Source organism: Eschscholzia californica, unplaced genomic scaffold (assembly GCF_041429995.1).
Source record: "Eschscholzia californica isolate CP2 unplaced genomic scaffold, dmEscCali1.0.p SCAF_6, whole genome shotgun sequence".
Classification (NCBI taxonomy): domain Eukaryota; kingdom Viridiplantae; phylum Streptophyta; class Magnoliopsida; order Ranunculales; family Papaveraceae; genus Eschscholzia; species Eschscholzia californica.
This window is the reverse complement of record NW_028238483.1, coordinates 36,400,872-36,427,476: the sequence shown is the minus strand read 5'-3', so window position 1 is coordinate 36,427,476 and position 26,605 is coordinate 36,400,872. Positions and strand designations below refer to the sequence as shown.

Below are 26,605 nucleotides of genomic sequence, written 5' to 3'. Positions count from 1 at the left end.
TTTGTCAGAATCAACGAATACTTTTGAAATACTCGTAAACTACGCTAACCGTTAATAAGGAATATCAAACATATTTATCAAAGCTTTTGCCTTGGTGACTCGGTGATATTAGTATTGAAAACTTTTTAGAAGTGGAAGTTTAAATTTGTAATATGTTTTATGTATAAATAAAATGAAAGAGAAATCGTGAAAATGATTTGAACAGTTAAACAAAATTAACAAAAGCTAATCGAAATGTTCTTTCATTGTTTAAATGATTATCCAAAGAATCTAAACCATATTTATCGAAAAGATCTCCTCCGTTTTAATTTGTTGTTTATCAAACCTCCTTCCATCTTTTCAGCTAATAAGAAATGAAATTAAAATGCGAGAAATATATCATGAGAAAAACAGAAACAGAAAGAGATAACTTAACAACTAAATAAAGAAATTGAATTGGGGCGAAACATAAAATCTAACCCAAGTTTTCTTCTCGTTCATCGAACAAAACTCAAAATAAACCGGGCACTGTGGAAACCTCCCGAAAGTCTATGAACTAGTAAGTACATCGCCTATCGTTGTCAAAATCCTCTCTCTTAAAATTTCTTGAAAAGGAGTTTTTAGTAGGTAGTCCTATAAAACACAAGTGAACCCACGACATTCTTGGGTCCTCATTACCTAACACAAGATAAAATACACAGGTGAGAATGATCCTTACTTTGTTGCCCTTTTCCTGTCACTCAAGAGAAGACACAATTAACCTTTTTAGATTGAATTCCTTCAACCAGAGAAGACGCCACAGAGATTGTACTCTCTCTCTCTCTCTACCTATCTCTCCCTTACTGCATAGCGAATCATAACCCGAATTCGCGAAAAACCCGGAAAAAAAAATGCAAATTTTGTATCGTTTAGTCGAATACATAATAAAATACACCATTTCAGTTTTATAGGATTACCTCAAGAAAAAAGAATGAGATATAGTCTTTTCCGATCGCATACCAATCCAAAAGTCGTTCAAATATTTGGTTTCATCGGAATAGTTTAAAATATTATAGTCACGATTGATCACCTCGAAAATAAAAGAAGTTCACCATTTACGGAAAAATATGAATCCGAAAATACTCCATAATGTTCAGTTTCATCACATTTATGGTACTAAAGTCCCTTAAACTCAAACCAACCAGTATTAAAATTCTATATCATCCATTTGCTATGACAAAGTTAGAGATGAATATTGGCAAGTAAACAAAACTTATGCACAATTTCATTACTATAGATACTACTAGCCATGAAAATTCATTTTTAGAAACTGGTATAATTTTGAATCTTGATCCACTCAAAAAAATTGGAAAAAAAACAGGGTATCAATTTTAATGTCAGAAGTACAGACTTTGGTGAGGGTTGAATTTATAAAACAAAAGTATAATCATGTCATCATGGTATCTTCTAATGGTCTCTCTCTCTCTATAAATTCTTCTTATACTTTCTCTCTCTAACTCTTACTACACGCTCTGTTTTTCTTTTTGAGTTTTAAGATTAGAATTTTGCAGCAAGCAAATTTAAAAAAAACAAAAAAAACACAAGTAAATTATTTAAATAATATTTGCGTGAATGAATATTAAGTACTTCATATAAAAATTAGGAAAATATTTTCTCTTGGAACGAAAGAAAGAAATAGGAGAAAAGGGTAGTTCGGAGAAATAGAGAGAGAGAGAGAGAGAAAAAGAAAGTTCTTCGTCTCCAAATAGATCTCCCCCAATATCATCACTTCTTCTCTGCCAAATTCCTATTTCTAATCCATTACTTCTTCGAGATTTTCCCGCCAATTTCGTTCTTTGTTATCATTAAATACTGGGTGAGGTCAAAATTTTCTGATTGTTCGACGAATAGAGAGGAATAATAATTTATTTCTGTGGATTTGGGTCGTCTTCAAGTTTCTAGTTTCAGGGGTTTTAGTTGATGAATTGATGGTTTGAATGAAATTGATGGTAGAATTGAAGTGAGATTTTGTCTGGGTTTGATTTCAATTTTGGAAATTTAGGTCGTACAACCAACAGGGATTATCAGTAGGTTTTGAGAAGATGATTATAAAGAAGGTATGGAAAACAAAAATGCCGATTCTAAAGCGGTGTAAATTAGAGGAATCTGGTTATGAAGATGATATTAGGTATCGAAAGAAGCGGAAGAAAAATGGGTTTTATGCCCTTGATCTACTTGGTGATGTTGCTTTAAGCAGAATTGGATTTAGTTGCGGATTTCAGGGAAAATTTCTTGAGAATGGTAAGAATTTCAGAACTGTTCCAGTTTCATTATGGAACCAAAGGGAGGAAGAAAGTAAGAATCAAACCCAAACTGAAGTTTATCGTCCTCCACTTGTGAAAACATCAAGAGGGCGAGTTCAGGTACTTCCTTCTCGATTCAATGATTCAGTTCTTGATCCATGGAAGAAAGAGAGTTCTAGTGTTGTTGTTGAGAAGCCAGTGATCAAAAAAGAGAAGAAATATAGCTACCCAAACCCTAAGGGTATGAAATTTGATGTTAAAAAGATGAAGAAACACTGTGAAGTGGAAAAACTTAGCTACCCAAACCCTAAATATCTTGCATTGTCTGGGGAAGATGAAGAGAGTTTTTTAGGGTTAACAAATTTTGACATTAGAAAGTATAATTCTAGTAGACATAGTTCAATTTATCAATCATGGGAAGAAACTGAGGAAATTCCAAAGACATTTGACTCAAAGGTTATAGATAGAGTATTTAATGGTAGTGGTGAAAAGAGAAAGGATTATTATTTGTCAGAGGAGTTTGTTACTGGTGATATAGTTTGGGCAAAATCAGGGAAGTATCCTGCTTGGCCAGCCATTGTTATTGATCCAATGTTGCAAGCTCCTAAAAGGGTTTTGAATTCATTTGTTGCTGGAGCTATTTGTGTTATGTTCTTTGGGTACTCTGGAAATGGCAAAGAAAGGGTAATCCAATCCCTCTCTCTCTCTCTCTCTCTGTCTATATTATATTCTTTCCTAATTTGGGTTTTCTTGGTAAATTTACTTGAATGTGTTAATCTAATCTTAACCTAAAATATCCCAGTGCCTTTAAAAAGAGAAGAAGCATCATCTTATGTATGTAAATTATATATTTTCGATTTTATATTGATGAGGCAGGACTATGCATGGGTGAAAAATGGAATGCTTTTCTCTTTCATGGACAATTTAGAAAGGTATATAGTTGCTAGCTCTTTTTCATGTTTCTTAGACCTATGGAGTTTTATGTAATGAGTTGAGATCTTACAAAAGTTTGTTTATTCAGATTCGAGGGGCAAACTGAATTATATAGAAGCAATCCTGATGATCTTCGGATGGCTATAGAGGAGGCTTTTTTAGCAGAGCAGGGGTTCATGGAGTCGCTGAATGCGGGGCCCAGGTATCGACCATCTATTCCAAATGGGATCCACAAGGCAACTGATTCACATCAGAATCAGGAGCATTACTGGCATCATGAGGTAAGTTGATGGAATCCTATTTCTTATCTCCCTTGTTCGTATTTTGACAGTAGAGCATCATAGGGGCCACATGAGAAACTTGTTGAACGTAAGTTGCGTACTTGGAATAGTTTTTATTTTTTGACCTTGGTTGTAGTAGGTTTTGGAACAAGATGTAAATTAGTAGGAGAATTGCGGAAGACTACTATTAAACAAGATGTAAACTAGGTTTACTAACTACAGACATTATAGAAGGCATGAGCATAAATAAAGAAGATAACAGATAACAAGGATCTGAGTTTATATCGTTGACTGAAGATGGTGAAACCAATCACTAAACATATCTGTTTATAGCCCACGTCTGCGGGCTGACTTGATAGAGTTCTACTTAGACAAAAACACTCTAAACTCTAATACTTATAAACCTTAACATCTGCTGCTCTAATAGATACTCAAAGCACCTAATAAATCCTGTATATGGTCTGCCTTCTTTCCCGTTCGACTGCTTATGTTTCCATACATCATTCTTTTGGCTTGGGTAAGCTGATGTATAATACAATCAGCCGTGCAATACCCAACTTATATAAATAACTGTACAACTTATATTTGTCTTATATCATGAAGTCCTTTTTACCCATTTTAGTTCCATTGTGCAGGAGCGTCGTCAGATGAAAGATATCCGACCTTGCCAAGGCTGTGGTCTGAGTTTACCATTTGACGCTACAAACAAGACGAAGGGTTCAATCCCTAAAGGGCCAGATTTATGTAAACTTTGTGCTAGGGTTCGTATGGCATATCTTATCGTTGGTACTTCTGACTCATTCTAAACACGATCATCTAATGTCTAGATGTGGTAGAGCTTGTCTTACGGTAATGATTTATATTTACACTCTGGTTGCAGCTGAAGTCAAAACAATGTTGTGGCATCTGCAAGAAGAGTTGGCATCATTTGGATGCTGGTACTTGGGTAAGACCATATAAATCTAGATTATATATTACTTGAGAAAAAAGTATCTTGGTTAGTGGCTGCATCTTTGTCTCAGTTTGCAATACCTCAATATTGATGCTTCCTTACTGAATTAGGTCCGTTGTAATGGATGTAAAGTTCGGGTTCATGCAGAATGTGAGAAAATCTCCAGAAACGTATTCAAGGTATACTTCTATTCAATACTGGTTTAATTCTTATAATTGCACGTGGGAAACTGAGTCATTTTTATAGTTATACTCCTTCCTTTAATCATATCATGACTTATATCACATGCATTATCTTCTACATGTCTTCCCTTAAATGAGAAAAGAATTCATGGACACTCTTTCTCATCTGGTACAGGATATCGAAGCCTCTAACTATTACTGCCCTGACTGTAAAGCAAAATTCAATTTTGAATTATCAGATTCAGAAAAGTGGCAGCCAAATATTAGGTAATTGTTCATTTTTTTGGTATATCTACATTTTTTCCTTATAACTACTTGTTGTTCTTTACTAACTAATTACACCACCTTACTGGAAACAGATCTAACCGAAAGAATGAGCAGCTCTCTCCGCCCGACAGAATAACTGTTGTATGCATCGGTGTCGAAGGCACCTATTTTCCTAGTCTTCATCTGTAAGCACCAAACATGTCCACTAGTTATGTTTTTGATAGAAAAGGATCGAAGTAACCAGCCTCTGTTTATTCCTTTCTTTTTTCATATCTTATATTTCCTCCCCTACTCTATTTAATTCAGGTAACCTAATTCAGTATGATATGTGATGCTAGTTATGACTCATTGTCTTAACTGTTAAAGTGTTGGAATGTGTCTCGAATGCCAAGTGTAAAAATTTTCTCCATGTCTATAGTACTTACAAGAATTAATTAACTAATCACTTTTTGTTTTAGAGTTGAATGCAAGTGCGGTTTATGTGGGGCTGGGAAGCAGACACTAATGGAATGGAAACGACACATTGGTTCAAGAAATAAAAATTGGAAGAAGAGTGTTAAAGTGAAGGGTTCAATGCTATCACTTGAACAATGGGTTTGTATTTGAAATCAATCTTATTTTGTATCACTTTGTTATATTCCGTTACACCTTTTACGACAAGCTTCAAGAACTATTATGAAAAATGGTTCCAGAGCAATCCTGTTTGAGCTTTTTGTACTTTTGACTTACATGAAGACTTTGGAGTACTTTGTAGTCTTCCAGCTATTATAATAATATGGACCCAAGCCTATAGTAGGATCAGGATGATTGCTCTAGATGGGCCTGGACGGTTGAGCTTAGCTCCCTTGGGTTTGTTATTGACTGATTCAAGTTTGAAGTACAAATATGTCAAGTTAATAAAATGATTCGATTTCTAGCTCGGTAGTGGGAGTCATTAATGCTCGTTTATTTATCTAGAAAAACTAAAAACATTATGTGCAATAGAGGTTAATGAACATGTGAGTATTTGTCAAATTGTGCAGATGCTGCAGGTTTCCGAGTATCATGAACGTGGTCTTTTATCTGCAAATTCTGTCAAAAAACCCTCGCTAAAGTCACGAAGAGAAAAGCTACTTGCTTTCTTGCAAGGTCAGATCTTGCTCAACTTTTGGAATCTCCAGCAGATATTACTTCGAGGAACCGAACAACTCATCTTAGTTTTTTTGAATTTCAAAATGACAGAGAAGTACGAGCCAGTCTTAGCTAAGTGGACAACAGAACGCTGTGCTGTTTGTAGATGGGTTGAAGATTGGGATTACAATAAAATTATTATTTGCAACAGGTAATTTCATTTTCTTTCCTGAAAAGGAGGTATTTTTGTTTTCCAAACCCTTAAAGATCACTCAATTTGTGAAATGAATTATATGCGCTTCTGGGAGATCTTATTTTTCTTTTACTGATTAAGTTTTTCACTTAGTATTCTATAGCATTATATAACAAATATGCTAACTTAATTTTCCAGATGCCAGATCGCTGTTCACCAAGAATGCTATGGAGCGAGAAACGTGCGGGATATCACGTCATGGGTTTGCAGATCATGTGAAACACCTGATGTCAAAAGGGAGTGTTGCCTTTGTCCCGTAAAAGGTATGTTCTCTAGCTTTGGGAAGCTTATAACTTAATCTTGTGCTGTATGCTCTTCTTTCATTGTCAGAATTTTCAGTAAGTGTGTATCGGTATGTCTTGCACTATCTCGGGGTTTTGGCTATTTAAACATATGGTGAAAGAGCGAGATTTTGAACCTTTTACATAACCACATAAAGCATGTATCTTATGCAAAGTTTGTAGATGTCATACGTTCCTTCTGTCAATCAATATATGCTTTTCTTACTTTTATCTAAATTATTTCATATATAGGAGGTGCACTGAAACCAACTGATGTGGGGTCATTGTGGGTCCATGTAACCTGTGCTTGGTTCCAACCTGAAGTTTCTTTCTCTAGTGATGAGAAAATGGAGCCTGCAATCGGAATCTTGAGCATTCCGTCGAACTGTTTTGTTAAGGTAAATTTTCGTTTCATAAATTGTATTAACTAAAATCGTCCTTGCTAATACATGACATACACATATCAGAATAAGTTGCGTTTTTGTTCTGAATGATCGTTTTCTACAATTTTTTTTGAAATCTGTTTTCTACAATTTCCCTTGAAAGGAATTTGGAAAACTAAGGCATGGAGTTGCTCATATTATATATAGACTTTGGAGTTATTAATTTTCACCGATTCTTTTTAAGTTAAATATGACTTTTAATTTTATTTTCCTTCTACCATAAACCTATAGGTTTGTTTGATTTGTCAACAAATGCATGGTTCGTGCACACAGTGCTACAAGTGTTCCACTTATTATCACACAATGTGTGCTGCGAGGGCCGGATATCGGATGGAGGTAAGTTACTAAAACAATGTATCTGCCTTTTTTTTCAATGTCGTAAGTTCCAGGGCACTGCTCATAGGCATCAAGACATACGTAATTGCTTAGGCTTGGTGTGAAAACACTATATCTTGAACATCAGAGTCACCTTCAACCTGGTGAAATTCACCGACGACCCGTCTCTCTCTCTCTCTCTCTCTCTCTCTCTGTGTCCGTGTCTGTATATCTTTTCCAAGTCCTCTCTCACATCATTTATGGTCTTTCTGGGATTCCTGACCCCTTTCTTGTGATCTTGATAATGTTAATAAACAGCGGGTTGCCTTCCGTTCAAAAATGAAAACATGACCTTAGTTGTGGATAACCGATTAGGGGGTTTGATGTAGAGGAATTGGTTCCTCTACATCAGGGTTCCCTTAGGCGAGCTGATGAGTCGGCTTGGTGACCATTGTGAAAACCTGCATAATATAGCAAGGCGAGCCTTTCCTTAGACACCATAGGATATAAGTTCTCATTAGCTCCTTCCATCAAGTTCATAGTGACGATACATATATTTGAAAGTCTTGTAGGCTAATTTCTTCTTCTATTTGTTATTGCATTGACTGTCATGCCTGACTTGCAGTTGCACTGCTCAGAGAGAAATGGGAGACAGGTTACTAAGATGGTCTCGTATTGTGCTTTTCACAGGTAAGATAAGTCACCTTCATCTATATTTCCTTAGGATGTTCTTAATCTTCTATATGTGCATGGGTATATATATATATATATATATCTAAACAATTTATTTTTTATCTTTCTTTTTTATATATACTTCGAGAAACTACAAAATATTTTTTGATGCCCACAAATACATTTTTGTGGGTGTAATTGTATCACTCTCTTGCAAATATAAGCCTACATCAGCTTAAAAGGACCTAATAACAACTGTTTTGATCATTCCTTCTTTGATACTTTATGATGATTAACTGACGCTAAGATTTTTTCCGACTAGTATAAGTTGTTGCAATGCCGAATAATGCAACTCAGTTGAAGTCTTGATGATTATTGTTTTCCGCAGCGCTCCAAATCCAGATAATGTCTTGGTCGTTCAGACTCCTGCAGGCGTTTTTTCAACGAAAAGCCTGCTCCGAAATAAGAAACCAACTGCATCAAGGCTGATTTCATCTAACATAATAGAATGTTCAGAAGAGTCAGTCCTGGAAGCTGATAACCATGAACCATTATCTGCTGCCAGGTGCAGGGTTTATCAAAGATCAAAAAACAAGGTATGTCTTCACATGCTTATTTGCGGAAGGTTCTGCTTACTTTTATTGGTGGTCAATAAATTGGTACAATTTTCAGTTTTATCCTTCGGATAGGTCAGGCTCGCTACGTCTAAATGTTTATTATTCCCTCAACACTACGATAGTACAGGCTTCTTTCTCACTTTTTTCCCATCTTTTCGTTTTGCTACTATTATAGAGGATCGGTGGAGAGCCAATACCCCACCGAGTAATGGGACCTTCTCTTCATTCTTTTGATGTCTTACAATGCTTGAGACCAATTAAGGTGATTTTCTCGTTCTTATTCTATTATATAATTGTTTTGATAATAGACCGGCCAGCTGACCATATTAATGGTTTTCTTTATACAGGAACAAAGGGATAATAAGTCTTTTTCTACGTTCAGGGAACGCCTTTACCACTTACAGGCAAATATATATATGCTCCTTTGAGTTCACCTTTTCATGCTTGCCTTAGTGTTGTTCTCTCGTTTTTATATTGCTTTTATCTATGTACACAGAGAATTGAAAATGACAGAGTTTGCTTTGGTAGATCTGGAATACATGGTTGGGGTCTCTTTGCTCGTCAAGAAATTCAGGAAGGAGATATGGTTGGTACAAACACCCAATGGGTGTGAAGTTTGTGTATTGAAAACATCGATTTTGCTTGGATATCCTGTAAATCTACATGTTACTCAGAAACTCTTGTTGATCTTATGTTTGTAATTGTTTAGGTTATTGAGTATCGTGGGGAACAGGTCAGGCGAAGTGTTGCAGATTTGAGAGAAAAACAGTACAGAAGAGAAGGCAAAGACTGTTATGTAAATCACTTCCTCTGAACTCTTCCTTCAGGGGTTCGCTTATTATACTCCGAACAGTTAAACTTAATCTGCTTGAATTGGTTTTGCAGTTATTTAAGATAAGTGAAGAAGTAGTTGTTGACGCCACCGATAAAGGGAACATAGCACGATTGATAAACCACTGTGTAAGATCACTTTTTTCACATTCTTTCTATGCTTTCTGTATACTTGCCCCTGCTAGTTCTTTTCGTTCTTAGCATATTTAGCTTTTTTTTGCGCTTCTATTGATATCCTCTTAAGTTTTGTGAACATTCGCATTCGGTAAGTAGTTTTTAATATGAAAACGAACATTCGAAACAAATGTTGCCAAACTCACGTAAACTAACAAATAAATTAGTTTATATGTTTGCACACTAAAAGATAACCAGATCAGAGCATAAATTGGACTCTGAATCTTTGCAAAAAGTCACGGAATACCAAGAGGAACCTTCATATATATATTCTCGTCTTTATTACACTGAACTTAGTAGCTGTTGTTCATTTCAACATGATGGCGGCACATATATTTGTAATTTTACTTGCTATCCATACTTCTAAACGGGTCGCTTTTTCTTGTTATAGTGCATGCCTAACTGCTACGCCAGGATCATGAGTGTGGGTGATGACGAGAGCCGAATTGTACTTATTGCTAAGACGATTGTTGCTGCTGGTGACGAGCTAACGTATTACTCTACTACAATTTCTTACTTATCTTTCTTGATTCATATCATATATGCATGATAGGTTATAATTAATGTGATCTTGTTGTATTATAAAACCAGGCCATATCATCTATAACCTCTGGGAAACCCAACGTTTTACTGCTCAAGACTTCTCGTTACTGTTTAATGAACAGAATTTACCTCCCATATTTCTTAACTGATAGTAAATACTTTATCCATCCTAAGTAGTTGGCAGCCGATCCAGGTTTTGAGAACTCCGCCGAGTCTCCTCTTCGAAGTTGAAGTGTGCATATGTATGGAATGGGTGTCTCCAACTTTATTCTATAGTCAATGGCCCAGATACCGACTAGTTCGTTGAAACGTTATAGAAGTGTAGATTGCTGCACCTTTTTGAAATGTTCATCCTCTAGTCTGTATTATTAACAGTCGGATTTCTTGTTTGACAGATACGATTACTTGTTTGATCCTGACGAATGTAAAGTTCCCTGCCTCTGTAAAGCTCCCAACTGCCGGAAATTCATGAATTAACACCACCCAAGACCCAACACAGTCAAAAGATCAACAATTGTTTCTCCACAAAGGAGCACTTCTCACAACATACACGATATCAGAGTTTTTAACTTACTTGGATATGGGGGTATTATTTTATCCAATAAATTTTCAAGGTCAATAAAAAAGCGCAATCCCAACTCCGGGTTTCTATGGTCGGTATTTATGTAAATCATTCCCTTTTTCAGCAGAATGGCATTTTAAGAACAGATCCCTCGAGAAGGGAAACATGTAATATTTTCTAAGCACTTGAAATGAACATTACTGACTTTTGTAATCGCAATATTGGGGAAATATGATTGTTCTTCTAGATCAGTTTTTCACAGGGCATATGGTTAGTCACTTGGTGGTCCTATGTTTAACTCGACACTGCTTGTACCCATATAGAGATTATCCAGCGGATATTCATGTCTAATTTTTTTTTTTGAGAAATATTCATATCTCTAATTATCATGTTAACTAGAACTTTTTCCAGTAACCGGTTTTTTCAGAAACCCTCGCCAGATCCGGCGAGGGTTTCGTCCCTTCCTCTCTCTCTCTTATAGTGAACCGTTCGTGGTGGTGCGATTTGTTAATGGCGAGATCTGGTCGTGGAGGCGAGGTTTGGATCTTCTGTTGCTTAGTGGTTGTTAGTGGTGGTGTGAATGGAGTTTAGGGCTAGATCTGGTGGTGTTTCCTGATGGTGATGTGGTGGTGTGGGTTATGTGGTGGGTTTTAGTGATGGTGATGGAATGATGGTGGATGGTGGTTTAGTGGTGGTGTGACTGGATTTTAGGGCAAGTTCCACTGGGGTTTCGTGAAGATACTGTGGTGGCGGAGTGGGCTAGGTGGTGGCGTACAGAGGTGGTGGTGGTGGTGTGGTGGTGGCGTACAGAGGTGGTGGTGGTGGTGTGGTGGTGGAGTAAAGAGATATGTTTAACAGTGGTGGTGGTTATATGGTGATGGTGGAGGTATGTCTTATGGTATGAGAAGCTGGTGGTTTGTGGTTTGGTTCAGGGTGGCTTCTTCGTCGAGACAATTGTTTCTCGCAGTGTCAGCGGATTTCTGGTGATGGCTGCGGTTTTCCAGTGACGAAGGCGGTTTTCCGGTGACGGAGAGGGTTTTCCGATGACGACGACGGTTTTCCGGTGACAGCGGCGGTTGTTCTTTTAGTTTTTTTTTTCTAGTTATTTTGTCGACCTTAGGGTCTTTTAATCTGTGATCTTTAGGATCCTTTCATCTTTCGACCTCCAGGGTCATTTTATTGAGTCGGTGTCTAGTCAATTTCTTTCTCTTCATGAGGCACTTTACATTTAAATGTATGTAACTCTCATGAAAAAGTAACAAAAAACCCTATTATGATTCAGGTACCGCAGGTAAGGCGTCAAACATGTGTCTCCGGTTTCTCTCTCTTCTTGCTTGATCAACTGGTTAATTTCTGATACTTTAGAATGTTTATCACTATAATATTTTGTAATCTCTCCAGAAGAATTTTTACGTCGTTGAGAAGAGGCAACCTGAGTGAGCCTTTCAGAACCAGCAGTATCTTTGTGTGCATTAACGAGCGCACAGAATTCTTTATTAGAAGTCAATAATGTACGATAGGGAGCTGAATGTGTGATCACCCCATCTGACATTAGCTGCCAAGAAATTAATGTCGATTGAACACGTCAGCACAGAATAAGCCTTTAACAGTGTTATGTGTAATTTTCATATTAATCATCCAATCAATGAACTCATGACATGTTACTGGTAAATTAGTTTCAGTTGGAAACATCTACAGTCAAGTATTTTCAGCCTAGATAACTATCGTCCTATGGAAATGCTCGAAAAATTCATCATCACGGAGAATCTAGTCTTTGTTGCTTGGCTCCATTATATCACTCCGTTCAATTTCACAAGTGTACAACAAGACTGATGAATAGGAGTTAATGATAGCCATAATAAAGTTAGAATGAAATTTAAAATTCAAGGACGATAAAGCAGTTTGTGTGAACTAACCAAAACATAATCAAACGCAGGAAGGAAATCGACTTGATGAGTAACAAGTAAGACTGTCTTCACTGACAAGGCTCTCATTACATATTCCTGCACAGCCAAAGCAAGATTAGGAGACAAAAAAAGAAGCATATATATTGCGCTTAGAAGAGATATATAGATTACACTAAATAGGCTTGTAGCAGTGTGGGCATCAACTGCACTAAATGGATCGTCCATGAGATATATGTCAGCGTCCTGATAAAGTGCACGGGCTAATTGAATACGTTGCTTCTGACCACCACTTAGATTAACGCCTCTTTCTCCTATTTTTCAGTAAGATCACCACAAGGTAGCATCTCGATGTCCTTCACCAGTAAACATTTTTCCGGTGTTTCTTCATATCTTTTCCTATTCATGGTGGAACCAAACAAAACATTCTCCTGTATGCTCCCTGTCTGAATCCATGCTGTCTGAGAAACATAGGCAATCTTTCCATGCACTTGAATCTGTAAATAAAGAACCATAGAAGGATTCACTTTACTCTCAAAGATTACTTGTGTCATTAATTAAGAGGAAGAATAAAAGTAAACACTTGGGTCATACGGGATAAAGTTAGTACCAACTATATAAAACAAACAAGGAATTACAATTACTTGCCAACTACATATTTACAATCAATATAAAAAAAAAGTTATCCATATTCTCACTTGTGCTTCACAATTAGATAGCGAATGACTAGCAATGATAACTGAACAATGGTATTCCTGAGTACATCTTATAGTAGATTACACAAAAAAATTCTAGCTGGAAAGATAGAAATGGACTCGGGGTGATAGGAACTCACAGTGCCCTCAATTGTTGGAACCTCCCCAAGAATTGCTGCTAAGAGAGTTGATTTACCTGCACCGACCTCTCCACAAACAGCAACCTTCTCACCAGGTTTGACCTCTAAGTTTATGTTTCTTAGAGTGGGCTTCGATGGATTCTCTTCCCATGAAACATAAGCTGACTTCATACAAATGTCGAGCATAATTTGCTCAGTATTTCTCTTCTGCCTGATATTTCCACTTTGGAACTCCGGTGCTTCAAGAAACTTCACGATCCGTGCTAATGAAACCTTGGCTTGGATGACGACTCCAATAACTTCAGGGGTTACTCTAATAGGTTCCTGAATAATGCGTAAAGTTGCTACAAAAGTGAAAACTTTGCTAGCATTAAGAGGAACCCCAAGACAGTAGCATTCCCCGAAAGTAGCAGCTGAAACCAATACAGGAGATGACCAAGATAGAAAGTTATAATATGCCTTACGGAGCTGAACTGCTGTCAACCACTAATACTCCTCTTCCCTCAATCTTTCTATTATCATTCCTGAAATGTACCTCCAGGAATATAACTTCAACACCTTCATGTTCACAAGAGCCTCCCATATAACCTTTAGCATAGCATCTTGTGCCACCATGAGCTTACTCAAAATTTATGTTGTAATTTGGCCAAAGGCGTATTCAAAAGCACAGTCGTCACTATCACGATTAATGCAGCAAAAGTCGCAAGCTCAACAGCATGGACTAGAATCACTAATGGAATACAAATTTGGAGGCTTGTTGTCCATGTCTGATGAAAAGAGAACGGAAATTTACCTATTCGATAAGCATCAACTGTGACATGGTTCATTATTTCGCCAGCTGAGTGCTTAGACTTAGCATCATTAGTAAGCCTTAGTTGCTTCCCATAAATAGCTGTCGTGAGCAATGACCTGACTCGTATGCCTATTAATCTACTACTGAAATACCACTGCCTCTGAGCCAATGACCTAAGCATTTTATGAAAAAGAATGATATCGCCAATATAAAGCCTTCATTTCTAAAAGCCCCTTTTCCTTCTGCAGCCTCAATGAAGGCCCTTAGAAATAAAGGACCGGCACAAAGAGTGTTGAGCTTGACCAATGCAAAGAACCCAGAGATCAAAATCTCTTTCCAGTAGTAGCGAACTGTAGTCCACATAATTGAAGGTGAAGCAGATGGTTTGGTTTCTTTCTGTTTCTGCAGCTTTTCTGCGAACAATGAGTAACAGGTTTGCGCTCTATCCACTTTCCCCAACCTGGGTATATCTTCATCACCGAGGGTTTCATCCTTACCTTTCTTCATTAATGTATTCAACCCCCAAAATGACATTATACTAAGAAATCCAGCTTTGGCAAGAGGAGTTTCACTATCACAGCTATCTATCTCGGTATTACTACATCCATTACTTCCACCACTTAACGAAACATATAGAGAATCCCGACTGCCCACTTCAATAGTTTCTTCCAATTTGACTTGCTCATTAGTGATTAGTGCATAATAGCAAAATAATTGCTCTTGGAAAAGACAAAACATCTAGAACTGTCTTAACTTAAGTTTCTCTGTCTGCAGTAGCAACTAAAAGAGAGATAACACAAAGAGTTCCGGCAAACAAGCAGATAATTTTAGACCAAAGTTTTAGAAATCCTACTGGGAAATTTCTTCCCCTCAGGCTAACGATTAAACGAAGAAACAACCAACTGAATCCATGAAATAACACCATTAGCAACCGATGCAAAGGCAAAATAGACTGCCCTTCTCTCAGATTATTTCCAAGAATCCAGACCGCGAAAACCAAGTTTACGAGCCCCAAACCACCATAAAAAACGGCAGAGGAAACCTCCACGTTGGAATAACCTTTGAAGCACATAGAAATAGTCTTCGGAACTTGGGCTTATGCATGAAGAAAGAATATGAGCAAAGAGGAGAATAGAATCAGCGAAAGAAGTGAGAGAGAGAAAGTCAAAGAGAGAAAACAAGAAAGTGAAGAGGAATCAAAGAGAAACGACAAGTTAACGGCGTTAAGGACAAGCCGTGATGCTAATAGATTTTCCGGCGTCTATGGCCTTTCAAATTTTTGGGTCGTCTCCTAATAACCTTGCCCTCTAATAGCATTTCGGATGGGTGCTATCCTAGTTTTTTTTTTTTTTGTTGATTTTAGCTCTCTACTTTCCATCTATAGATTTTAGTCAATTTGTGTTTTATGGTCTGAGCTTTGATCAAACATTGATACATATATCACACAAGACATTAACCTACCTAGAGTTATATTTTATGCACTAATACGAATACTTACGAGTACAATTACGGAATATCCCACATGATATAGATGCAAACTCTCAGATTATTACGGAGAACAATCCAAGTACTCGTTTGTTATGTCTAATGTTAAATACAAAAAGAATGGGAGATAAAAGCTGCCAGGGGTTAGTTTCATAATAAATACTTCGTCCATTACCAAAAGAAAGAAGTTAGAACAGAATAACCCTATTGACAATATAAATAATAATACTAATAACATAATTCTGCTCCTGGTTCTTGATTATTTTGAGAGCTTGAAAACAAAAACAATAACCTACCGGACCTCTCTTTTGTAAGTTCCATGGATTTTAAACAAGGATAAGAGTCACGAAATCTAGGAGTTACTTGGTGCACGAATGTCTCCAAAGAAAGGAAGTTTTCTACATGATTAGTGACTTCATAACAATGAATACCACTAGGTTTGTGTACCGTGTTCTGCTTTCCAGTATGTAGATTTTGAATCGTAATACAATTGTGTTTCTTGTCTGCCCAGTCTGTCCAGTAAAATAAAAGTTGGCCAGAGTAGCTAATAACGTCGTTGTCCACCACCATATCTGGTGTATTTTGAAGATAAAAAGTCTTCTTGATCCACTCTTGCTCCTTGTTGGTAGATGTGTTGTTTAGTGTATATAAGTCAACCTCACGAGTTAGTGTAACAGGCCACATTATACTCTTCACTATGAAGAGGCAGAGAGATCCCTTGAACTCCAACATATGATCACAACAACCTTGACGTACAAAACTACTCTTACGTCTATTGTCAAAAACAAATTCAGGTGGGAGTTGGATGACATGAAACTTCTCATCTTGGAGATTAAAAGCTACCAACCGATGATCAGATGATGAATTCCAGTAAAGGGTTCCATTACAGAACACGGACTTGTTTTCTTTGAAATCAGTAACAACTACTTTCTTATCAGGGAATGAGCTCTTAATCTCTCGCCATGAATCGGTGGTTCCTCCTAATGTAAAAACCATGCAATCAGACTCACGAAAAACGCAGAGAATCTTGTATTCTTTTGTTGTTGTATCGATTCCAAATCCAAAACATCTTATATAAGATTTTTGTGGAGCGGAGATGGCAAGTATTTGACGTCTGCTAGGGTTATATACCTCGATGATTCCATGTTCTTCAATAAAGAAACAAAACAAACCATTACAATAACCAATTGTGTTCCTTATGTAAGAAGTAGTTGTGCTATTTTGACATAATATTTGGATAGTGTGTTTCTTATGGGTAGGGTGACATAATTCATGGCTGTGTTTATCCAAGTAGAAGTAGCTAGTTTCGACAGTGGAAGAGGGATTGGGTTCCCAAGGAACACACCTCTTTACTAAATCTTGATAACGTTCTACTCTGAAAAACTTGAAGATGAGAAGTGGATTGTTTAGAGAATAATGAAGGAAGTGGGAAGATGATAAGTAGTGATTGTTTAGGGTTTTATGATGATCATGGTGAATGAGACTGAACCAGAGCTTACAAACACAACTCAATTTAATCACAATTTTCACTGGTAGTCTTGACAGAATATTCAAAATCTCCTCCTCAGGAATACCATGAAAAAATTCAGTCTTGTTCCTTTTTTCAACAAATTGACTATTATTACCTCCCATCTCTATTGCTTTTCTCGTCTCAGGTCGAATTTTTAGAGTCATCGACATTTTTCTTTTTCGATTATTTAAGGTCATCGACATTGTTAAGTATATATATATAGCAGTTGTTGTTCCTACTAGGGTTTGGATTATTGATGAGATTAAAAAAAAATACTAACTTGTTAGGGTTTGGGAAAGTTCTTCACAATTAGAAGCCGAGTGAAGACCAGAACAAAACGTGTCTAGTTGATGACGATGCCATGATTCAAACAAACTTGAAGATATCTTGACAAAGTGGTTTTGAATTCGATCTGTAATTACTTCAATGATTCTCTATCGGATGATCACTAATCCAGGAAGAAGAAGAAGAACGATGAAGAATTTGATGAGTTGCAACGAAGCTTTCATGTATACTCCAATCCTAGGGCTGAAGTAACAGTGAAGAACGGTGAAGAATTGATAATCTCAAAATAAACCCCAAGAGATTTCCTTTTTTTTTGTTGTTGAAAGGAGAGATTTCCTTTCATAAAATAAACCCAAGAGATTTGCTTTTACGGACTGAAGCAATTCTATTTCGTTTAACAAAAAACGAAGCAATTCTATTTCTAGGTTGAGTTATTTCTTTTTTGGTCCACTACTTTGGGACCAGTTTCTTTTTTCAAGCCTAATTTTTCAAAAATTCAAAATTGATCATGTTTTGTTAACACCGGTAGTTAATTTTAATGGTCAAGCTTCTGTTTCCATGATTGTCTTTCTTATAAAAACGATTTTATAAATTCAAATTGCACTCTTTTTCTTTTGAATTGTTCAGCGTGTGCCTCGAACTCTTGACCTCTTGGTGGAAAATTATACTTCTATCCACTCCAACCAAGGGTTGTTGGCCAAATTGCACTCTTTTGCCGCTACCAGTTGTTTAGTGTAACAACTGGTCTCAGGTTCAATCCACTAGAAGTGTAATTCTAGAAATGTTGAACTTGGGTTATTATAAGTATAAACTAGGGTATATCCCGTGCCCTAGGCCACAGACAGTTGTATCCATAAAATGTGACGAAATTTTATTGTTATATTCTGGATACCCTCATTCTTTTTATATTATTATTTTTTGTTTCCTTTTCCTTCAATTAGTTATTATTTTATTGAGAGAGAGAGAGAGAGATTTCTTTTTTTTAACTCTTGAAATTTATTTTGTTTCTTTTTTTCTTAAATTAGTTATTTTATTTCTAAGAAGGATACAGTTATTATTTTTTAAATAGATAACTTTATCTCTACGAAGGACGATATTTTAAATTTTGAGGACTTCTAGACAATATCTTTTATTAGATGTGGACGATAGAAAATCACACAATTAATAGATCGTCGATTGGTGGACCACCGACAACTTGGGCTTTAGACCTCGAGACGGACGAAGTTCCGGTTGGACCTGCAGACAGACAAAAACGAGTAAAACCGTGAAGTCTTGGGGACACCGGGATGGTGTCTTGCCAAGGGCACTCCGACGGTCAAGTCAGCAAACTATAAAAGATAAATATTAATCGATTGAATGTTGAGGGTGTCACCGTGTTGTATCGTCGGAGGGTGGCTAGACTCGTAGAGTGGCCGGAGCCTCGACTCTACGGGATAGTTGGTCGGATTGATCTCCTGGAGCAGGTCGAGAGGTCGTCTCGATCGGAGATTCTGGATAATGGAGAAGTGGGATGTAACAAGGACTTTAGAAAGACTTCGAGAGTGATGGAGCTTGAAGATATAATATCGTCGTCTAGAGTGATCCTCTAGAAGATTACCCTTCAAGTCTTCTGGAATTTGAAGGTCGATTATCGTCGTCTAGAGCATTGAAGATACTAAAGATGAGAGAGAGAAGAGTGTTCTGTAGTTTTCTAGTCGGTATTCGATGCCTTTGGAGTCCGAGTCTCCTTCTATTTATAGGCGGCTGATGGACTCGTGGAGTCTATCAGATCCGAATTACTAGGGGTTGAGAGTGACTCTGAACCCTAAGGGAGACTCGTTCTAGTCGTCGATCTGTCGCCTAGAGCAATTTGACCGTACGATTACGCCGCCTCGACTTTAGACTCTTCGTAGTCTGAGATCGCCTAAAGGTACTTAAGGCGACGTGGGGTTTTAGAGTGACTTCGTTCAATGAATACGTGGCGAGGTCTCCGGAGTTGAGGTTGACTCGGCAACCGGCAGGCTCGGTTGAGGGCGACCAAGGGGTGCTTGGAGTATTGTTATTTTTAATGGGTTATTGTTCGTCTAGATGGACGCTCACAAGGGCTTAGAGCCGTTTAGATTTCTAATGGATCTAATTCCACGTTGGAGAGTGTCCAACCAGTAGGCAAGTGGGATGGACCCAAGTGATGTTAATGCAAATTAGGTTGGGCCTAGGCGGCATTTAGGCGAACTGGGCCTAATACGATTTTTGGCCATTACATTAGAAGGGTGTTTATCCTAGTCAGCGTTTTCCCTTCTGTTTATTATGTAGATAATGTAGTAAATTTGTTGGGCTTTAGGCCTCTTTCATGTTGTTGGGCTTCAGACCTCTTTCAATTCTTGGTTTAACTTAGACGTTTATCGTGTTTATCACATCTCCATGATGTATCAATGCCTTGTATCAACTAACGCAGAACGTAGTTAATTTCTCAAGAAATAAATGTGGTCTCCTTTTAAATATAGGCAAATTCTCAAATTTTTTTAAACTATTTTAGAACAAACTAGTGTTGGGAAAAATAACCTAATTAACTTGGTCAGGAATATGAAGATAAAAGATGTGAATGTAAAAGCAGAGACACCAAAATTATTAACGTGACAAAAAACCCATCCAAGGTAGAAGGTAAAAAACCACGGGACCTAGTCTAGAATTCTTCTACTATGATTAAATAATGGGTTACACAATTCTTCACCAAGCGGTGGATAAACCAATTCTTCATGATGTGTGGAAACACTCATGGGTAACAATTCTTCCCTAAACAAATAGAGGATTAACCAACGCTTCAAGATGTGTGGAAACACTCTTGGATAACAACTTTTCCCTAAATAAATAGAGGATCAACCAATTCTTCACCAAACCTGTGGTGGATAAACCGAACAAGAAAGGGGATACAAAGCTTTCTTACTCCTTAGGATTTGAACAAATCCTAGATCACCACAAAGCTTGAAGAAGTTCAACACAAACTAAATTGTTTCACAAGATTAATAATCTTCTTTCCTTTAAACCAATGTTCTTCTCTTTCAATCTCTCTTGAAAGAACCACTTCAGAAATCTCTCTTTCTCTGACCTCTTTCTGTTCTCATCTCTCTGATCTCCATCTCTCTCTAATCTGAGAGGATATGATCTGAAAGGATTCTCTAGTAATTCGGAGGATACTTTATGACCTGAAAGTATGATACCCTCTAACCTGAAAGTATGAATAATTTCACCCCTTCCATTTCCTAATTATAATAACAAATAAGGAGGTTTTCCAATAAAAATAGGAATTCCATTTTAGGCTTGAAAAATAGAAGTTTCTATTTTTTTCTCCAAATAAGGATAAGGGAAATCATATTTCAATTAGGTTTCCTTTTTATATAAGGAGGGACCCCGACAACTAGAAGGCCAAAATGGAATTAATTTAAAAGAAATTATTAACATTAAACACACCTCATCTGTCCCTCCCTCTCCTCCATTTCATCACCTCTCTCCTCCACATCATCTCTTGGCACCTCATCATCTTCTCTGGCGGCTTTCAAACTTAATGTTTTCAATAATCGTTTCTTCTTCTCCTCTCTCTTTCTATTATACTATATATCCCTCTCTATCTTTCTCTATTCTATCTCTCTCTCTTTCTACTATACTCTCTCTCTCTCTTTACTCTCTTTGTGTCTATTATACTCTCTCTATATATCTCAGACCAAGGGAAACAACCCCTTTGTTGGAGCAGACAGACCTTGAAGCAATACTATCCAGCTTAGACCTTGAAGCAACCAGACTTTCTCTGTGAGTCGAGCTTGGGACCTTACGAGTTTTGGAGTTTATGTCAACATTATCCAACACTTAGGCTACCAGTTGTTCAAAAGCAGTACTAATTGTAACATGATAACAAAAACTCCTAAAAAAACTATTTTTCATCACTATTACAAACTAGGAATCTCAATAATGGGGAATTGGCTGGTCAGTTTTAAAAGTGTCAGGTTTGGCAAAGCCAACTCTCGATGGTCTCCATCGTATGGCCCCCTCTCATGCACCCGACGATGTTCATCCATATGCACATGCCCTTCACGGGAAAAGGTGAAGATAAAATGTTGATTTTAATTACTCACTGGAATAACCATTTCACCACTAGGATCGTTTATATGCTTTTCATGCCTTAGTTGTGATTCAGGGTCCGCTTAAAAGGTGGGCAGAACGTTTAGATGTGGAAACCAATTTTTTTCTCACATAAAGAAAGAAAATCTTATTTTCACATGTAATTTAATTCAGTAGTTTGGGATGGGAATTTGGGTTTTTTTTTTTTTAAGAATTTGGGGTTCCTTTAGAAAGATTAGGTGCCGTGCTTATAGAAAATATCTTTCATCTACTTCTCCCACAATTAATATAGAGAAGAAAAGAAGGGATACTATTCGGAGGAAGATCAACTTCAAGGACCACCAATATTCCTGGATCAACTTCAACTAAACCTATGAGAAAAATATTAACGGTGTGTTTGGTTGCAGGATTCCTATCAAAAGTGGGATTTGGTAGGAATCATGAATCCTTAGTCTATTTGGCTACCAAGAATGTTAGGACTCTTGAATCCTAAGTATTCCTAATTTCAAAATTTGTATTAGACCAAAATTCCATCATACCCCTTAAATTTGCTAAGATTTTGGATTAATAAACCTAAATTTCAAACTTAATATCAATAAAAAAATATTTCTTTGTACAAAATAATTAATTTAAAATTATTATTTTTTTCAAAAAAGAATCTATTTTTTCCCCCGAAAATCATTTTTTCCTCCAAAAATCGTTTTTCCTAAAATCCGATTTTTTCGACTACCGTTTTTTCCCTGAAAATCGATTCTTCCCGAAATATTTTTCCCCGAAATCCGATTTTAAAAACTATTTTTCCTCCAAACCCGTTTTTTTGCTTCATAAAGGTTGTTTTTCCCGAAGTGTTTTTTTCCCAAGAAAAATCAGTGCTTGAAAAAAAAAATCGGTTTTCGGGGGAAAAATGATTTTTGTGAAAAAAATAGGTTTCATGAAATTTCGGTTACTGAGAAAAATGGTTTTTGAAAAAAAAATTGTTTACGAAACTTTTTTACAAAAAAACTGTTCTCGAAAAAAATTACAAAGAAAACGGAGAGTAGGCGAATGAAACGATGTTTGAAAAAACGAATTTCGGGAACAAAGTTTATTCAATATTTTTTCTAAAGAAGCGTTTGAAAAATACTTAAATAATAATAAATCATAGGATTTCAAAACAACCTTGATCTATGATGAAGTGTTAGAGAGAGAACTTTGACCCAAAACCACCATTAAAAGTACTCCCGAAATCCCTAATCACGGATTGTCCTCTTCGAAACCATTCAAACTGGTCCGAGTCGAAACTTTGCTTAGGTCTTCGGACGGGTCGATTCTCAATAGACAGATTCTCATATTCAACCCAAGGGTAGTTGCCCTTAACATTTTGGTCCGTTTAAGTATTCCAATTTCATACCGAAATTTCCCTCCGATTCCACGTTAGGTTTTCTCCCGCTCTCTCTCTCTTCTCTCTCTCTTTTCTCTCTCTCTCTTTTCTCTCTCTAAGACTATAATGGAATCATCAAATCCTTTCGATTTTCTGGAAACATCTGACGAAATTAGCGACTTGGTGTTGGAACTGATGGTGATGAAGACAAAACCAGGTAAGTTCCTATTTGGTTTTAATTCTTGTTTTTGTTTGTTCATGATTTTTCATTTCACTTCTTGTTCTTGGTGTAATTGAGATTTTCATTTCATTTCTTATTCTTGTTTGTTCATGATTTCAATTTCATTACTAGTTCTTGGAATAATTGAGATTTTCATTTCTTGTTCTTGTTTGTTCATGATTTCAATTTCATTACTAGTTCTTGGAATAATTGAGATTTTCATTTCATTTTTTGTTCTTGTTTGTTCATGATTTCAATTTCATTACTAGTTCTTGGAATAATTGAGATTTTTGTTCCTACTCTAGGTTTAATGGTCTTCGTTTATGAGTTCTTGTTTTAATTTTATATTCCTATTTAATGTTCTTAGTACTCTAGGTTTCTTCTATTCCATTTTATTGGAGGTTAGGCGTGGTGCATTTTAGAGCCTCTAAATCACTGAAATAATTTGTGACACAACCTAACAGTTTTTTTGTGTCACAAAACACACTCAGAGCTCTGATTGTGGGTAAATGAAACCCTAGCTTTCACTTTTATCCCTTCATTTGTTACTTGACTTTACCTAGTTTACTGGCTTGTACTCTTTTTCTTTTAGTGATCAGCTCATCGAGCTTTGTCGTCCACCCCTTTCTGTAGTTGATTGATTTTCATGCTTAATTGGTTCACATTGATGATCAATTCCATGCTTTTATCATTTTCATTTTGTTTGTGATCATGAGTTTTCTTGCTCATATGCTGTTTGTTTACTTATACTTGTTTAACAATTCTATAATTTGCAACTTCTTGGGTTATTTGCACAATGAGAACCATTTTGTTATTCGGAAATCTCTATAACTGGAAGAGAGTGTGTGAAGTCTTCTTGCCTTGTCTTTTCGACGTGATAGGAAGTTGGGTTAAACAATTAAAATCAAGATGAGTCTTCGTTAGGTGTTTTTCACTATGCCCAAAAATTTGTACTAGTTTGATATTATTTGCAGTCTTCGACGAACTAAAGAAACTGATATTTGATAACTGTATGCTAAGTATCCTCGAGAGTATGGATATAATAGCTGCCCTATAGCTGCGTTGACCTTTGAAAGTTTTACTGTCCTAGGTTGAAGTGTAACGTTTTAATGAAGTTTTACAAACATATTATGGATGAAAGTGATGCGCCTTTACCAGTATCTTCTTTATCGTGGGTCTTCTTCTACCACTCTAAATAGAGCAGATCATAATGATTACACATACAATAGCCTCATAGGTAGCTGTTATGCACCAAGCTTAGGAAAGAAACAGAGATTAACCTCAGACAGGCTGAACTGAGCCTAATCACTAGTCTTCGACCTTCATCGAGTGGTTAGGCTCAGAGCTTGTTTTAAAGTTAATAAGATTGTTTGCTCAAAGCTTGTTCCACAAAATTCCTATTTAACAATTTAACGAATGTTGCTTCTGAAATTATAATACCCGAGATTTATTCGTTGTACTTCTTTCCAGGTGACGAGGGTACCTACTCTACGTTTAGTTACGGAACAGTGTTGAGGGTGATTCCGCTTCCCATAAGTTCTACACTACTAGCTGAAAAAAGTTTTTTCTTCGAAAAGGTAACGAAGTGTTACTAATTAACACCAATTTTATTTCTGTGCATAACTTCTTATTTTCTACTTTATATAGCTCTTTCACAGCGATTTCAAGGAAGCAGACCAAGACCACGTAACAATAGTAATTTGCGAGTCAGGTTAATTACTAAGCTTCATCTCTTTATATCTTTGTTTCTTATTAATCACTCGCACTTGAAATAGAGATGGCACTCTTTCGTTTTTACAGAGGAAAAAGCGGTAGATAATCTACTAAGGTTTATCTACACCAGCAAATTGCCAAAATTGCCAATGCGAGAGTTAGTAGACACTCTCATCGCTGCAGACAAATATATCGTTCCATCATGCATCAGTTCTTGCTTGAAGGCCCTATACAAAAAGCAGATGACTTCCGAAATAGCGTTGGCTTACTTGGATCTCCCTTATGGTATCTTAATGTCCGAGTTCATTCAGCCATTAATTGGTGTTGCTAAAGATTACCTTGTTGCAGAGTATAGAAACTTCAGGAAGTGAGATTTTCGAATAAGTTAATGTGATTATTGTTATAAACCCAGCGTGTTGATTATCGTTCATTTTGAATTGCTGCTTTATTGTTAACAGGTTCCTAACAGAAGTCCAGCATTTTCATTTGGATGGGATAGAAGTAGTTCTATCGAGCAACGATCTCCAAGTTGAATCGGAAGACGAAGTGTTTGACTTTGTATTGGGTTGGGCACAAGGCAGACGTGAAGTTCTCCATTGACTTGCTCACCTTGTCCGTTTTCCTTTCATGACCCGCCCAAAGCTGGAGCAGGCGCTTACCTTTGAGGACTTCGATCAGAAGTTCATTTCAGATGCTGTGCACGAGGCCATGTTTTATAAAGGCGAATCTCCTTGCCTACAACGAGCACGCGCTGCCAGGGGTTCAGTTGTTTGTTATCGGGGTTTCATTGAACGCTTGTATACACGACCGTTCGTGAGAGTTATTCAAACTGAACTGCCAGTATACGAGTGTGTAGTGTATCTGAACTTCAAACGTGATTTGTGCGCCACTCTAGCTCCGTTGGGGTTCGTCCGGTCAGAGTCCTTCGACTTCGTCGGACGCAATTTTCATCTTGCAGTTGTTCGCGAGTTTGACAGTTTTAATGTGAGCTTGGAGATGATCCAGCAAGGGGAGGGAGAGATTGTCCGTCTTGATCTGGATACCGAAATTGCTGCAAGAGTACAGCCAGCCAAGGAGTTCTCGCGAGTATATAGAGGCAATTACACCTTTACTTATGGCACATTAGCTCATAGACTGCTTGGGACTCCATGGCAGACTTTTATTGCGGAAGATAACATCTTTTTCATTAACAACATCTTTCATCTCAGGGTAACTCTTACTATGAGACACTGAATATCTGGCTCGAAATGTAGACAGGAGAATCAGCAATGCTGCTTTAGATACCTTGTAGAAGACTAGATACCTCAGGTTTTGTATGATAAAGTTTTAGATAGGGACTTCATCTTCTTCAAAATTCTTACAGTAAACTGGTTTCCTCATTGTGTTTGTATGTGTTCATTCAAAATGGTAAGCTGTGTTTTTTTTTTGTAGGTGCTTGAAGCCCTTAAATAGTTAGGAGATGTCATGTACATTGTTAAGGTTGTATCATGTTTAAAAAATTCCTCCTTGGGTAAATTCAATCAATCTTCAAATTTCATATACATCATCGATATTGCAATTAAAGTTATTATCGAGTAATGCCATTTTAGCTGATTACATGATGTTATAGTCTATTCCAAAGCTTATTTATAACGATCAAGTTTCGAGTTGTCTTTGATGATTGGAGCAAATACTATATGGATGTTTGGGATCCAACCACTAAACCTTCTATTTTAGGTTTCAAATATTATG

The 26,605-nt window shown here is 36.9% G+C and overlaps 3 protein-coding genes and 2 pseudogenes across 4 annotated transcripts; 3 read left to right on the top strand and 2 right to left on the bottom strand.

Annotated features, from left to right (window-relative positions):
• Window positions 1–1,208: 1,208 nt before the first annotated feature.
• LOC147534251 (histone-lysine N-methyltransferase ATX4-like) lies at window positions 1,209–10,938 on the top strand. Its single transcript, XM_086645404.1, has 23 exons — window positions 1,209–2,945; window positions 3,138–3,193; window positions 3,283–3,475; window positions 4,111–4,236; window positions 4,356–4,421; window positions 4,538–4,606; window positions 4,785–4,876; window positions 4,969–5,061; window positions 5,335–5,470; window positions 5,899–6,004; window positions 6,098–6,197; window positions 6,378–6,502; window positions 6,773–6,918; window positions 7,195–7,299; window positions 7,904–7,968; window positions 8,339–8,546; window positions 8,743–8,829; window positions 8,915–8,971; window positions 9,064–9,153; window positions 9,277–9,363; window positions 9,453–9,527; window positions 9,964–10,064; window positions 10,511–10,938. The coding sequence occupies exons 1-23, from the start codon at window positions 2,061–2,063 to the stop codon at window positions 10,590–10,592; spliced, it is 3,150 nt and encodes a 1,049-aa protein (XP_086501530.1). The 5' UTR covers window positions 1,209–2,060; the 3' UTR covers window positions 10,593–10,938.
• An 888-nt stretch (window positions 10,939–11,826) lies between these two features.
• On the bottom strand, window positions 11,827–15,091 carry LOC147534250 (ABC transporter C family member 10-like; annotated as a pseudogene). The gene is made up of 4 exons (XR_015227225.1): window positions 13,417–15,091; window positions 12,756–13,078; window positions 12,594–12,680; window positions 11,827–12,232 (listed from the first exon to the last, which is right to left on the bottom strand). The product of XR_015227225.1 is annotated as an ABC transporter C family member 10-like (transcript).
• Window positions 15,092–15,842: 751 nt separating this feature from the next.
• Window positions 15,843–18,344, bottom strand: LOC147534249 (putative F-box protein At1g47790). The gene is made up of 3 exons (XM_086650111.1): window positions 18,333–18,344; window positions 17,485–17,638; window positions 15,843–16,842 (listed from the first exon to the last, which is right to left on the bottom strand). Exons 1-3 carry the CDS (start codon window positions 18,342–18,344, stop codon window positions 15,923–15,925), a joined length of 1,086 nt encoding a protein of 361 aa, XP_086506237.1. The 3' UTR covers window positions 15,843–15,922.
• A 3,348-nt stretch (window positions 18,345–21,692) lies between these two features.
• Window positions 21,693–26,420, top strand: LOC147534247 (BTB/POZ domain-containing protein At2g46260-like). The gene is made up of 5 exons (XM_086650697.1): window positions 21,693–23,158; window positions 24,632–24,738; window positions 24,809–24,872; window positions 24,962–25,241; window positions 25,333–26,420. The coding sequence occupies exons 1-5, from the start codon at window positions 23,068–23,070 to the stop codon at window positions 25,472–25,474; spliced, it is 684 nt and encodes a 227-aa protein (XP_086506823.1). The 5' UTR covers window positions 21,693–23,067; the 3' UTR covers window positions 25,475–26,420.
• LOC147534248 (BTB/POZ domain-containing protein POB1 pseudogene) lies at window positions 25,502–26,326 on the top strand (annotated as a pseudogene).
• Window positions 26,421–26,605: the final 185 nt, after the last annotated feature.